At 45.8% G+C, this 14,458-nt stretch overlaps 1 protein-coding gene across 1 annotated transcript in view; it reads left to right on the forward strand.

Annotated features, from left to right (window-relative positions):
• ALG13 (ALG13 UDP-N-acetylglucosaminyltransferase subunit) overlaps nucleotides 1-14,458 on the forward strand; it is a 198,163-nt gene that overhangs the window by 96,127 nt on the left and 87,578 nt on the right. Inside the window, exons 10-12 of the mRNA XM_073547540.1 lie at nucleotides 1,996-2,042; nucleotides 4,157-4,229; nucleotides 4,841-4,922. Of these exons, the coding sequence (XP_073403641.1) occupies nucleotides 1,996-2,042; nucleotides 4,157-4,229; nucleotides 4,841-4,922 (202 nt within the window). The remainder of the gene's footprint in view (nucleotides 1-1,995; nucleotides 2,043-4,156; nucleotides 4,230-4,840; nucleotides 4,923-14,458) is intronic.

Here is a 14,458-nt window from a genome sequence, read left to right on the forward strand (position 1 = left end):
TGTGGCCGGAAATGCCTTGTTGATGCCAGAGGTCAGAGGAGAATGGGCAGACTGGTTCGAGCTGATAGAAAGGCAACAGTGACTCAAATTGCCACCCGTTACAACCAAGGTAGGCAGAAGAGCATCTCTGAACGCACAGTGCGTCGAACTTTGAGGCAGATGGGCTACAGCAGCAGAAGACCACACCGGGTACCACTCCTCTCAGCTAAGAACAGGAAACTGAGGCTACAATTTGCACAAGCTCATCGAAATTGGACAGTAGAAGATTGGTAAAACGTTGCCTGGTCTGATGAGTCTCGATTTCTGCTGCGACATTCGGATGGTAGGGTCAGAATTTGGCGTAAACAACATGAAAGCATGGATCCATCCTGCCTTGTATCAACGGTTCAGGCTGGTGGTGGTGGTGTCATGGTGTGGGGAATTTTTTCTTGGCACTCTTTGGGCCCCTTGGTACCAATTGAGCATCGTTGCAACGCCACAGCCTACCTGAGTATTGTTGCTGACCATGTCCATCCCTTTATGACCACAATGTACCCAACATCTGATGGCTACTTTCAGCAGGATAATGCGCCATGTCATAAAGCTCGAATCATCTCAGATTGGTTTCTTGAACATGACAATGAGTTCACTGTACTCAAATGGCCTCCTCAGTCACCAGATCTCAATCCAATAGAGCATCTTTGGGATGTGGTGGAACGGGAGATTCGCATCAGGGATGTGCAGCCGACAAATCTGCGCCAACTGTGTGATGCCATCATGTCAATATGGTCCAAAATCTCTGAGGAATGCTTCCAGCACCTTGTTGAATCTCTGCCACGAAGAATTGAGGCAGTTCTGAAGGCAAAAGGGGGTCCAACCCGTTACTAGCATGGTGTACCTAATAAAGTGGCCAGTGAGTGTATGTGGCGTGAATAACAAAGCATGTATACATATACCCCTTAACATCTCTGTATTAACAAACTCATCAGAGATATATACAGTTTGTGCAACAGATGTAAACAGAATCTATACATGTATGGCATCTACGAACTCATAATGACATGGAGAATTGTAATGGTAGATCAGTTTCAGAATTTGGTGTCACGCCCCCGGAAGAAGCGAGCAGCGAAACTGCGCCTGTCGTGTGTGGGGTGGACACAGCCTTTTGCCTTCATCCCTTATCTGTCTTATTATTGGGTAACATACTGTGATTTATATTAGTTTCTATAGTTAACTCGTGTTGTGACAGTTAATGAATTTCAGGTTGGATACGCCTTTGTCCTTTTTCCTCTGGATCATATGCTTAGAATGGTATGATGGAGGCAAAGGATACAATCTATAAATAGTTCTATGGATCCTTATAATCTAAACATTAACTTCATAGTTTCAGGTCTATCTCCTCACCATCTTACTCTTATCCTATGGAGAATCAGGATTATTTTAGGGTGGAGATGCTTATGCGGATTATCATTGTGTTTGCAGTTTATTGACCTTGAATGATTCCTTAATATCCTGGCATTTATAGCTATGTGCATGCCCGTTCTATTTATTTTCTGCTATATTACAGAGCATGATTTTATGTATGGTTTACTGTTATCTGATTTTTGCTGTGTGCCACACCCCATTTCTTTGTAGGCTTGCTTGCCCTGTCTTTTTAATAGTTCTTTTACACTATATTGTTAATAAAGTATTAGGGTTTTCTAACTTTAAGCTTGGTGTCTCTTCATGTCCGAGGGCTACGGTCGTTATGGACTATAAAGTTTGATATTGAAGTGCTTCACAATATACTGTTCATTTGGACATATTGAAGTATATACCATTCAAATCAATGTTTGTGTCATACAAAGATGCCAGTCGCCATGCAGAAATGTTCTCCAAGGCATTAGGGATACTGAACAGAGTACCTTCTTCCATTAAGTCAGTTATAGGGTATATGATGGCAATTATTTTATCATACCTTTTTACAAAACAATATTCTCTTGTTTTTTCTTGCTAATACAACTTTTTTTCATGTAGGAGAGTGCAGGTCAACTTGAGATTACGGCGCTTTCCTTAATTTTCAAGTGAGTAAAAATTATTCCTTTGTCATTATCTACATGGTACAAGTGCTTAGCTAACGATATAGGCACAAAAAATATTTTTTTCTTCAAGCAGATCTGCTCTGATACCTACCTGAAAAAGTTCTAATTAAGTGCTCAAAATAATAAATGTATTCATTTCTATGTAAAAACTACTTGCTGTTCCTATGTTTACGCTTTTGAGCATCTTTTAACCGCTTCAGGTTTACAAAGACCGACAAAGTTAAGTGAGCTGATATTTCTTCAGGTGGTTTCCACTCTGAATGCTCTATATGTCCCAATACAAGTCAATAGGAATCTTCAAAAGACGCCAAGGTGTATTTTTTTAATAGTTTTGTCACCGTATTTGTTTGAAAAATTGAGATCAGTTTCTTCATTGTTAAAAGGAATTGAAAAAAGTCCAGAAAATGCCAGTAGAATACAACCACGAAAAGTGCTCTGGAAATGACCAAAACAATTGCTAAAATAGATTCTTCAAGATGTAAAAAAAACCTGGCATTTTCTGAAGCGTCTGTAAGTCGGCGGATTTGCCAGCTTGAAAAACACTGTGTGCCCATAACCTAAGGGGTGTTATCTGTACTTTCCCAAACTTAAGTAAAGCCTCATTCAGGTATTCCTTTTTCACAAACCATACATACACCCATCATGTAGCTGTTCACATGTCTGTGATTTAAAGTAGTCAACTTCTGATTCTGGTACATGGGCAGCCTGAAAAATCGTGCACCTCTTAATGTATTGTGTTCTTGGCGCATGTTACGGTACTTCAGTGGTCTTTTGATCAAGACTGGTGTAGGAAATGCCAGCCTTTATGAATTCACCTGCTATAACCATGTTTTTTTTGTTTTTTTTTTTCTTGCGGAACATTTCCTACTTATCAAAGCCAAATACTATTACATTTAACAAATGAAAATAGGTTATAAAATTCAGCACTAAGCTTTGGTTAAAATCTGTATTCTGGTTCCTCTGCAATAGCTAAAATTAACAGGTTGATATGAAAATTTGCTCTAAATATTGTTTATTTGTATGGTTAAGGTCAAACAGGGTGCCGACAGTGCAGCTTAAAACCGCAGCAGTAATAACTGTTCACTGGTAAACTGGTAGTTTTTTTTTTTTTTTTTTTTGTTCACTGGTAAACTGGTAGTTGTGTTTTTTTTTTTTTTTTTTTTTTTTTTTTTTTTTTTACCTAGGCAACTAGGTTATCCACTGAAATGGCTGTGCCATTTTGTGTATAATAATATAATGCTGTAATAGCTAATCTCCCTGCAAAATCACTTGACTGGCTAACAAGCAATCCATCAGTTGTCTTTATCCTCTCTTGCACAAAGATGATATTTGTGAAATCTCCAGCAAATCCAGAACAAAATCTAAATGTGAGATATGCATATTTGCTACAGTTACACAGCAGATATTCACTGTGTGCATGCAGGAAAGCTGTGCAACTTGGGGCCAACTCTGAAATAAGAGGTCATCACTACGGCTACCAGTTGACAGGTGTAGGAAGACATCAGGAAAAGTGGTTGACAGCGTGTTTGTGTCACTGAGGTGGCTGGCATCGGTGACCTACACCTCAATGTTTGTATCAGTAACACTAGGTTACAGGGCAGTTTAAGGGGATTTTGTCCTGGATTTTGGATCGACCAAAAGAGCATGGGTTGGAAAGGTCCCTCCCATACTCCAATCCTGGTCCACTGAAAGGCAGCGGAGACAACTTAAAGGGTGAGTCGTGCTGGAGCTGAACAGAGGTGTGTTTATAGGTGAAAGCATTTAAAACTACTTTAGCAGTTAGTGTCTGCAATAACAAATTTAGTAAAACAGTCACAATATACATTGTTGTATTGTGTTAAAGGAATGTTTGTGCTGAAAAAAGACTGATTTCATTTAGGAGTTGTAAAATTTATGAAAAGCTATAAACTTAGTTTTGTTTTAACATTGAAACTCTGTGCCTATGCATATCCAAGCAACTACCAGAGAGTTAAATCCCCAAACAGGTTTCACCCTGTGTCCAATAATGGAGAAACCTGTCCATCTCGGCTCTAATGGTATAACTGAGAAACTTGTTTCTACATGTCTAAGTAAATGTTCTTATTCCCCATTTTCAGCCAAAATTTCATCCTTTACAAAAGTCCTGGGAAACCACCCACATACGCAACTGATGTTAACTGTGATGGAAAGGTAACTGTTGATATATATTTTTAATTATTCTATTGTATGTTCATTAACCACTTCAGAACGTGCTCATTTTCAGACTTTAGAGCAAAGGTGTTTTTTTTTTTTTTTTTTTTTTTTTTTTACTTTGGGATGAGTTGTTTGTTCGTAGCCCACCTCAAGATGGCTTAGACGGAAGCCAAACAGAGCACAAAGTAACTCCATCTGTCTCATTATAGTCAATGACCCATCTCTAATTGCACCTGAATCTGTTTCAGGGCTTTATACATGTGCCTTCATAAAACCACTGAGGAAGACAACGCAGAGTGAACAAAGCCTTACATGACTGCATGTAACGAGTCAAATAAATTGGATTGCTCTTGGCTGTGATTCTGGCTGACTCCTTTTTGCTTTGGCACACTCACAATTCTTATGCCTGATCTATTCCCACTCTGTACATAAACAATGTGGTGTGGTAAATGACCCGTCATGCACCCTGCCCTTCACGTACTTTGAGGTGACATAGATAATGCTATTATGATTGTCAACCTACAAAGAGGTCTATGAACACAGAAAAATTAGAGGCTATATGTAAGTTGTCACTAAACTTTTCGTTCTTCTTGGTGGTTGCTTTGCAGATAATGTTGTGTTGTTCCACTAATGGGCATTATGATTCTGTATTTACTAAAACTTTCCAGACAACGGCTGCTATCTGTCAAGGTATGTGAGTAATTGTAGATCTTTACATTGATTTTTTTTTTTCTTCCCCACCACCTCCTTTGGGATGACGGCATGATCATTGTTAGAACCATGACCCCTGTCATTTTCACTACACCCCAGCTATGGGTTTTATCTGGGCTATGGCACGTTTTCAAATACAAGTGCTTCTCGCGAAATTAGAATATCATCAAAAAGTTAATTTATTTCAGTTCTTCAATACAAAAGTGAAACTCATAGACTATAGTCACTACAAACAGAGTGATCTATTTCAAGTGTTTATTGCTGTTAATGTTGATGATTATGGCTTACAGCCAATGAAAACCCAAGTCATTATCTGTTGTGAGTTCATTTTCCCCTTCGTCACTGAGGTCTGGTGAACTCCCTATTCTGGTAAAGGAAGGTAATGAGCCAGATTATCAGGCACCTGAGCCTAATGAGGATGACTGGCTGAGTGGAGTCACAGACTGGATATAAGGCTGCCGATGCCCTTCTGCCCTGCGGGTGATTTCTCTGTGGACTTCTAGGACACCAGTCTGATTCCTGCTCCTCTAAAGCTAAGTTTTCTGCTTTGCCTGTTAGCATTTGTGTTTTGTTTTTGTTTTCCTTGCTTTTCTGGATTCTGCCATTCCCTGCTGGGGTGAGCTGAATCTCCTTTTGCCGGTTGCTCTGTCTTCAGAATATTCCTGAGCACTGACATAGCTTTTTTGAAGCCTAGGGTCTTCAGGGCCTTTTTCACTGTCAGTCTGTTGGCTCTTATTTTCATAGGGTTTTTCACGGATTGCAGACAGCAGCCTTCCTGTCCTTTCCTATCTAGTTAGCTTGGGCCCCGTCTTTGCTCATTCTTCTTTCTGTCTGTGTTAGTGTTTTCATCTTGCTTCACCGTCATTATATGTTGGGGGCTGCCTATTGCTTTGGGGTCTGCTCTGGGGCAGTTTAGATTTCCCCTTTCTTTAGGCCTATTTAATTCTCCGGCTGTGATCGAGGGGTCTAGGGCATCGTAGGAACCCCCCACGGCTACTGTTAGTTGTTGTGGATAGGATCAGGGGTCTGCAATCCGATAGCTGCCAACCTCTCTGGTTTTCTGGACTTAGCTAGCATTTCTGTTTTTGCCTCCTACGGTGATTCAATCATAACAATTATCTCAGTAAATTAGAATACTTTATAACACCAGCTTGAAAAATGATTTTAAAATCCGAAATGTTGGCCTACTGAAATGTATGTTAAGTAAATGCACTCAATACTTGGTTTGGGCTCCTTTTGCATCAATTACTGCATCAATGTGGCTTGGCATGGAGGTGATCAGCTGGGGTGTTCTGGAAGCCCAGGTTGCTTTGATGGCAGCATTCAGCTCGTCTGCATTGTTGGGTCTGGTGTCTCTCATCTTCCTCTTGACAATACCCCATAGATTCTCTATGGGGTTAAGGTCAGGTGAGTTTGCTAGTCAATCAAGCACAGTGATACTGTTGTTTTTAAACCAGGTATTGCTACTTTTGGCAGTGTGGACAGGTGCCAAGTCCTGCTGGAGAATTAATTTCCATCTCCAAAAAGCTTGTCAGCAGAGGGAAGCATGAAGTGTTCTAAAGGTTCCTGGTAAACGGCTGCGCTGACTATGGTCTTGATAAAACACAGTGGACCTACACCAGCACATGACATGGCTCCCCAAACTATCATTGATTGTGGAAACTTCACACTAGACCTCAAGCAGATTGGGTTGTGTGCCTCTTCAGTCTTCCTCCAGGCTCCAGGACCTTGATTTCCAAATGAAATGCTAATTTTACTTTAATCTTAAAATAGCACCTTGGACCACTGAGCAACAGTCCAGTTTTTTTCGTCTTGGCCCAGGAAAGACTCTTCTGGAGTTGTCTATTTGTCATGAGTGGCTTGACACAAGGAATGTGACACTTGAAGCCCATGTCCTGGATACGTCTGTGTGTGGTAGCTCTTGAAACAATGACTCCAGCAGCAGTCCACCCCTTGTGAATCTCCCCCAAATTTTTGAATGGCCTTTTCTTAACAATCCTTTCAAGGCTGTGGTTATCCCCCGTTGCTTGTGCACCTTTTTCTACCAAACTTTTTCCTTCCACTTAACTTTCCATTAATATGCTTGGATACAGCACTCTGAACAGCCTGTTTCTTTAGCAATTGTTTTACGGCTTGCCCTCCTTGTGTAGTGTGTCACACTGCCTTCTGGACATCTGTCAAGTCAGCAGTCTTCCCCATGATTGTGGAGCCTACTGAAACAGACTAAGGGAACTTTTTAAACACTTAGGAATCCTTTGCAGATGTTTTTTGTTAATTATTCTAATTTACTGAGATAATGCCATTTTTGTGTTTTCATTGGCTGGAATACATCATCATTAACAGAAATAAACACTTGAAATATATCACTGTAATGACTTGTATCTAATGAGTTTCACTTTTTGTATTGAAGAACTGAAATTAACTTTTTGATATTCTAATTTAGTGAGAAGCACTTGAGAGGAAATATAGCATCACATGCAGACCATACAAGTGAGTGTCTCAATGTAATGCATGGGCTTGCTAAAGCAACTCCATATTCTGCCTCAAGAGTTGAGTAGGACAGTGGTTGATGTGACATGACAGTAACAGCTGAGGTTTACTGTAGTCAACACTCTTGCATACAGATTTTCTGCAATGATCTGTAGCTTAAGGGGAACTTATGTTCTAAAAAAAAAAAAAAAAAAACCTTGTGGAGAACGGAGACTTAAGCTGCAATGCTCCTCTGGGAAGTGTGCAAATTGTCTCTTCAAACCAAAATCTCATTTTTCAGACACTTTTGGGGTACTGCCCCTTGTCAGTGCAAAGTGTTAGATCTGGTTTAGCTGGTTGAGAGGCATTTGACCAGCCAAGCCATATCTCACACTTTGCACTAACGAGAGGATGTACCCCGAAAGGTGTCTTTAAATTGAGATTTTGGTATTGGCTTTTTTCCTAAGTAATTTGACAAGGCTTGTTAAAGGGTCAATACTCACTTTCAGGTTTGCTACTTCCTATATGTGGCGCCTAAAGTTCTAGTCCTCTTCCTCTCTGAAGAGACAACTTGCAAAAAAACTAAACACTACTTACTTGCAGATGTAAGATTAATCTGCAGGTTCTTAGTGTTAAAGGGAACCTGTCACCCCCCTGGGCGTTTTTAACTAAAAAAAGCCACCTTCAGCAGCACTACGGCTGCATTCTGTGAAGGTGGCTCTTCCGTTTCTGACCCCCAGTAACGCTGAAATATTAACTTTTATAAATAGGTCTTCATACCTGTATTTAGTCCCATAGGTATGGTGTGTCCCCCTGAAGCAGCCGCCTCCCCGCCATCAATCATGTCTCTGTAGTGTCTGGGTCCCGCCCTCCCATAGCCATCCATCATGCCCCTGCTCTGCTGTCTGGGCCCCGCCTCCCATTGCCGTCCATCATGCCCCTGCTCAGTCAGGCTTTTGTCCATCTATGTACTAGGCTTGCAGTCAGCTGTTGGGCCATTGATATCTATGCCATGACTACTGGCACACCGTTGTTTTTTTTTTTTGTTTTTTTTAGTGATATTAATGCCAGAGTAGTTTGAGAGCTATGCTTTTCATCAAATCGGTGCCAATTTTTATTCATTATTCACTTTAGCACTCTGTGACCCCACGGTTTATGTGGTCTGCCACTTTATGGCCAAGTTAAATATAGTTTAATACTTTCATTGTAAAATACCACTCAGTTGATCTTGGAATATTTAGGAGATAAGTTTCATGGACTGACTTTTTACACTAGTGGCTCCTATTGCAGGACCACACTGGTATCAGTCAGCTCTTTAAAATGAACCATTGCTTAACAATCTTGATGGCACACTGCATGGTTAGGAACTGAATCTTGTACAACTGTGTCAGTGAAACTGAATACAAAACTTCAAAGCCAACAAATATGTCCCAATGATAAGTTAATTTCCCTGGAAGAAACTGTGAAAAATGTGCGTCGTGGTGCAGGAACACATTTATGCAGCAGCACTATTCCATTTAAAGTACAGTAATTTAATTTATACCATTGACACTAAATGTAGTTTATTTGGCGAGCTTTATGTGCAGCAGGGTTTATTTCAGTTAGGGAAAAAGTAGACCATATATTTACCCAGTATTGTCAATTTTCCCAGTGTCTACCATACTATTTCTGCCCATTATCACCATAACTTGGTCCTCATGCACCGAGTTGTCCTTGTTTAGTTGAACTTTGTTTTAAACTTTTTTTAAAATTTAATTTCTCCTTTGTCTCATTGGGGGACACAGGTACTGTGGGTGTATGCTACAGCCATCTGGAGGCTGACACTAGGCAAACACAAGGTTAGCTCCTCCCCCGCCATATACACCCTCGCCCTGATTGCGGGCGGAAGCCAGTTTTTTGCTTTCTATGGAGGCACACGTCTGGTCTTTTTTCTCCAGACCTTTGTTCCATGAAGATTAGACAGGGGCAACGGATCCTATTGAAAGGGTCTGATTTCCCCACACCATCAACGGGCGAGCACGTTCGAGTATCGTCTCCACGTATCCTTTCCCGCACCGTGGGACAAATCTGGGCAATTTCCCCAGAATTTATTTTAGTTTGTTTTTTTTCTTTATTTTTTCTCAGAAGATGAGACAGGGGCAACGGATCCTATTGAAAGGGTCCGATTTCCCCAAACCAACAACGGGCGAGCATGTGCGAGTGTCCCTCCACGTATCCTTTCCCGTGACGTGGAACATGATGCCGGACTTAGCCCTGACCACCCCTAGGTAGAGAAACCATGGGCTATTCAGAGGCACAAGACGGTCCGAGCTGCCCCCACTGCTCCATCAACGCAAGCCGAAGGTGCTGCAAGGAGTCAGACGGTCCCTCTCCTCGGCTGAAGCTGGACGGAGTTAGGGTGCCTGCACCGTCCAGGATACCCACACCACCCCACGCTCCCTGGGGTTGCCGCCGTGGCGCAGTTCGGTGCCCTGAAGGGCCTACCTGGAGTGAAGTGGACAGCCTCATTGAAGGTACAGGCGTGCGGGGGGTCCTGGGCAGCAGCAGCAAGCAGCGGTGTGCCCCCCTGAGGCCCTCCCCTTTTTTTCCATAGTGGGGCCAGGAGTAGCGGTGGGGAAAACTTTAGCCCCCGGTTTTGGCCTGCGTTAGGCCGCGGCGGAAGTACCGCCCTCGGCGCGCGGCCTCACTTCCGGCGGCCCGCCCCTTGGAGCCTGGGCGGGCGCCAGATAAATCCAGGCCCTGGCTTCAGTGCGGGGTAGGCCGTGACCAGTGAAGAGGTCGGCTTGCCCCACGGAGGTGCAGGAGGTCATGGCTGCGGCGCGCGGTCTGGGGACGCAGGTTGGGTGAGTGCAGCTTCGCTGCGGAGGCTGCTAAAACATCAAGGGGGGCCCCTCCTCCCCCACTCCTCCCTCTCATTGAAGTAGGAAAAAAAAATGTTATTATATTGCCCTGGCAGGCACAATATGGCCGGTAAAGGGAAGACGCACACTTTTCTCTACGCTGCAAGCAATTCTTGTAGGGCTCCGTTTCCACGAGCACAGAGCGCCAAAATGTGCGAGGCCTGCGACTCCAAACGCGCCCAGGAGCCCCCCCGGCGACTGAATCCAAAGGGCCGAATCCTCCGGAATGGGCGCTATCATTGTCCCAGTCTATGGCCTCGCTTACAAAGGCGATCGAGTCCCTTCACGCCCCAAAGGAGGGCAAGGATAGTGGCTCGCTTATCTGGGAAGGGTGCTCCACCTCACAGGAACCTTCGGCCTGCAGGGGCCGCTCCCATGCCAGACAGGGACAAAGAAAACAAACCCGTACGAGGTCTCCCGGCCTATCCGGTGCCTCGGCATCAGGGAGTTCAGCATCACGCTCCCCTTCACCAGGGAGAGGGCAGAGTTTGGATCGTGACTCAGACGAGCCACTTGATCTAGATACCCTGGGAGCCGGGAGACAGTGGACAGCCTCATTGAAGCCGTCAATCAGACCTTGGGGATTGAAGATGATGCTACCTTGGCCACGAGCCATAAGGTAGCCTTTAAGTGGGCCAGGCAACCGCATAGTGTTTTGGCGCTCACCCAGAATTTGAGGATATAGTGCAGCACCACAGAGAACGCCCAGATAGGGGCCAGAAGTCTATAGAGGCAAGATACCAATTTGCCCCAGAACTCTGTAAGAAATGGGCGGAATCCCCAGTGGTGGACCCGCCAGTGTCGCACCTGGCCTCGAAGTCTTTGTTGTCGGTGCCTAGCGGCTCGTCCATTAAGGACCCCACGGATCGGCTCATTGAGAGCTTGGCGCGATCAGTTTTTGAGGCATCGGGTTCGGCGCTCGCCCCCTCGTTCGCGGCGACGTGGGTAGCCGAGACCATGATGTCCTGGTCAGTCTTTGAATAATGCCTTGCAGGATAGAGGCCTACCTGCAGAGGTGTCTGAGGTCACAAGTCAGATTGCTATGGCTGGAGACTACTTAATGCTTCTTTGAATGCGGCTAATTGTGCGGCATTTGTAGCCGCTAACGCAGTAGCCATTAGGAGAGCCCTCTGGTTGAGAGCTTGGCGAGCCGATTCAATTTCCAAGAAGTCCTTGACTTCCTTGCCCTATCAGGGAGGCCGCCTGTTCAGGGAGAAGTTGGATCAGCTCATCTCCAACGCGACAGGAGGGAAAAGCAGCTTCCCGCAGCAAAAGGCGAAACAGCCTTTTCGCCAGGTCCCGACACGTTTTCGAGCCTTTCGCAACACCGGATGGATGGCAGCAGCTAGTTCGGCCGGCCCACCTCGCTCCAACCAGGATAGGGAGCGACAGGTCTCATATAGACCCATTCCGGTGGGAAGGATGCACGCTCGCCAGCCCAGGTCGAGAGGAGCCAAGGCCCAGAGACCCTCAGCCAAATGACTCAGAGCCCTTGGTAGGCGACATCAGCAGGGTGGGCGGCCGCCTGCTCTCTTTTCGCCATATCTGGGTCGAGGTAGCACACGACTTATGGGTGGTGGAACTGGTGACTTCAGGGTACAAAATAGAGTTTATCAGGTACCCTCCAACACTGTTTTTTCTCTCCCAACTTCCCAAGGTGTAGTCCCGGGCAAAGGCGCTGCTAGGGGCCATCAAGTCACTCCAAAATAATGGAGTCATTGTTCCTGTGCCAGAGCACGAAAAAGCTCAGGGTTTTTATTCCAATCTGTTTGCGGTTCCCAAAAAGGATGGGTCAGTCAGATCAGTTTTGGACCTGAAGATCCTAAACAGGTTCATCAGAGTCAAACATTTCAGGATGGAATCTCTCCGTTGTTATATCAGCCATGGAGCAGAGAGAATACTTGGCCTCGATCGACATCCAGGATGCCTACCTGGACGTTGCAATTTTTCCTCCGCATCAAAAGTTTCTTCGGTTCGCCATCAATGGTCAACACTTTCAATTCGCAGCACTCCCATTAGGGATAGCCACCGCACCCAGAGTGTTCACAAAGGTAATGGCAGTCGTGATGGCCGTCTTACACTCGCGGGGCATAGTCGTCTTGCCATACTTAGACGACCTCTTGGTGAAGGGTCCCTCATTTCGGGCATGCAAGGAGAATGTCCGCATTACGCTGGATACACTCTCCCGCTTAGGTTGGTTGGTCAACAGGAAGAAATCTTATCTGGTCCCAGCTCGGAGGATTGCTTTTCTAGGAATGATCTTCGATGCCTCCCAAGGGTTGGTAATTCTCCCTCAAAACAAAGCCCTAGCGCTCCGGCAAGGAGTCCAGAAGCTTCAGCAGCCGGTCCCTCACACCATTCGCTTTGGGATGAGGATACTAGGGGAAGATGGTGGCAACAATGGAAGCAATTCTATTTGCCCAATTTCATCTTCGACCCCTACAGCACGCTCTTGTCAGCATGGGACAAGAACCCGTTCACCCTAGATCAGCGGTGCCGGCTATCCTCTCAGGTCAGGCAATCACTAGAGTGGTGGACGACCAGATCCTCCCTTCAGGGGTAACCGTTTCCCCCAGACCACTGGCTAGTGGTCACGACCGACGCCAGTCTCCTCGGCTGGGGAGCAGTTTTTCGCCACCACACGGCCCAGGGCCAGTGGTCTCAACAGGAAGCTCGTCTCCCGATCAACTTGTTGGAGATACGAGCGATCTGGCAGGCGCTGCAGCATTTTCAGCACCTCCTAGCAGGACGGCTCATTCGGATACAGTCAGACAACGCCACGGCCGTGGCTTATGTAAATCATCAAGGGGGCACGTGCAGCAGGGCAACCATGTGCGAGATAGCACATGTGCTTCATTGGGCTGAGAAGAACCAGTCGGTAATATCAGCAGTCTACATCCCAGGTATAGAAAATTGGGCAGCGGACTTCCTCAGCTGACAAGAGGTCGTGGCTGGGGAATGGGCCCTGCACTCCAAGGTCTTCCAGCAAATTTCCCAACGGTGGGGAACACCGGATGTGGATCTGATGGCGTCCAGAATGAATGCCAAGGTGCCTGTGTTCGTGGCTCGGTCACAGGACCCACGAGCGTTCGGGGTGTATGCGTTGGTCCTACCATGGAACCAGTTTCACCTTCCATACCTGTTTCCCCCGTTGCCGTTGCTTCCGAGGGTTGTCAGGAAGATCAAAACAGAGGGGGTCCCAGTAATTCTGCTGGCACCAGACTGGCCCCGACAGGCGTGGTACGCAGATCTTGTGCAGCTGCTCACCCACGTCCCATGGTGACTGCCAGAGCGCCCAGATCTACTGCACCAGGGACCGATCGTCCACCCAAACTCTGGGGCCCTGTGTTTGACGGCATGGTCGTTGAATCTTGGGTTCTAACGCAAGCAGGGTTCGAGCGTGAGGTGGTCGCTACAATGGTTAGCGCCAGGAAACAGACCTCGGCAAAAATCTACCACCACACCTGGAAAATTTTCTTCACTTGGTGTCGAGAGCGGGGTTGTTCGCCCCTGACATTCTCTATTCACAACATCTTGGCCTTTCTTCAATCAGGCCTAGACTCGGGGCTGGCCCCGAGCTCTCTTAAGAGACAGATATCGGCGTTGTCCGTCCTTTTCCAGCGGAAGATTGCTACTAATATGCAGGTGAAGCCTTTCATCCAGGGAGTCTCTCATTTAGTTACCTCCCTTTAAGGCGCCAATTGGCACCTGGGACCTTAACCTGGTCCTGAGTGTCCTGCAAGAAGCTCCTTTTGAGCCGCTACAGGATATTTATTTATCATTCCTCTCTTGGAAGGTGGTGTTTTTGGTAGCCATTACCTCCGTGAGATGAGTGTCGGAGTTGGCGGCTCTGTCTTGCCGAGCACCTTTTTCTCGCTTTTCACAAGGATAAAAGGTGGTGCTTGGACCAGCTCCCCCCTTTCTACCGAAGGTGGTGTCCTCTTTTCACATCAATGAGGATAGTCTTGCCCTCATTCTGGCCGGCACCGGTGCATCGCGTGGAGAAAGCTCTTCACACCTTAGACCTGGTGAGAGCACTCAGGAGGTACGTTTCGCGGACGGCACCTTTTCGCCAGACGGATACCCTATTCGTGCTCCCTGAGGGGCGCAGGAGGGGTCTCGCGGCCTCAAAAGCGACCATAGCCA

This window comes from Dendrobates tinctorius, unplaced genomic scaffold, assembly GCF_039654945.1.
Source record: "Dendrobates tinctorius isolate UK_male_01 unplaced genomic scaffold, ASM3965494v1 ptg000154l, whole genome shotgun sequence".
NCBI lineage: Eukaryota > Metazoa > Chordata > Amphibia > Anura > Dendrobatidae > Dendrobates > Dendrobates tinctorius.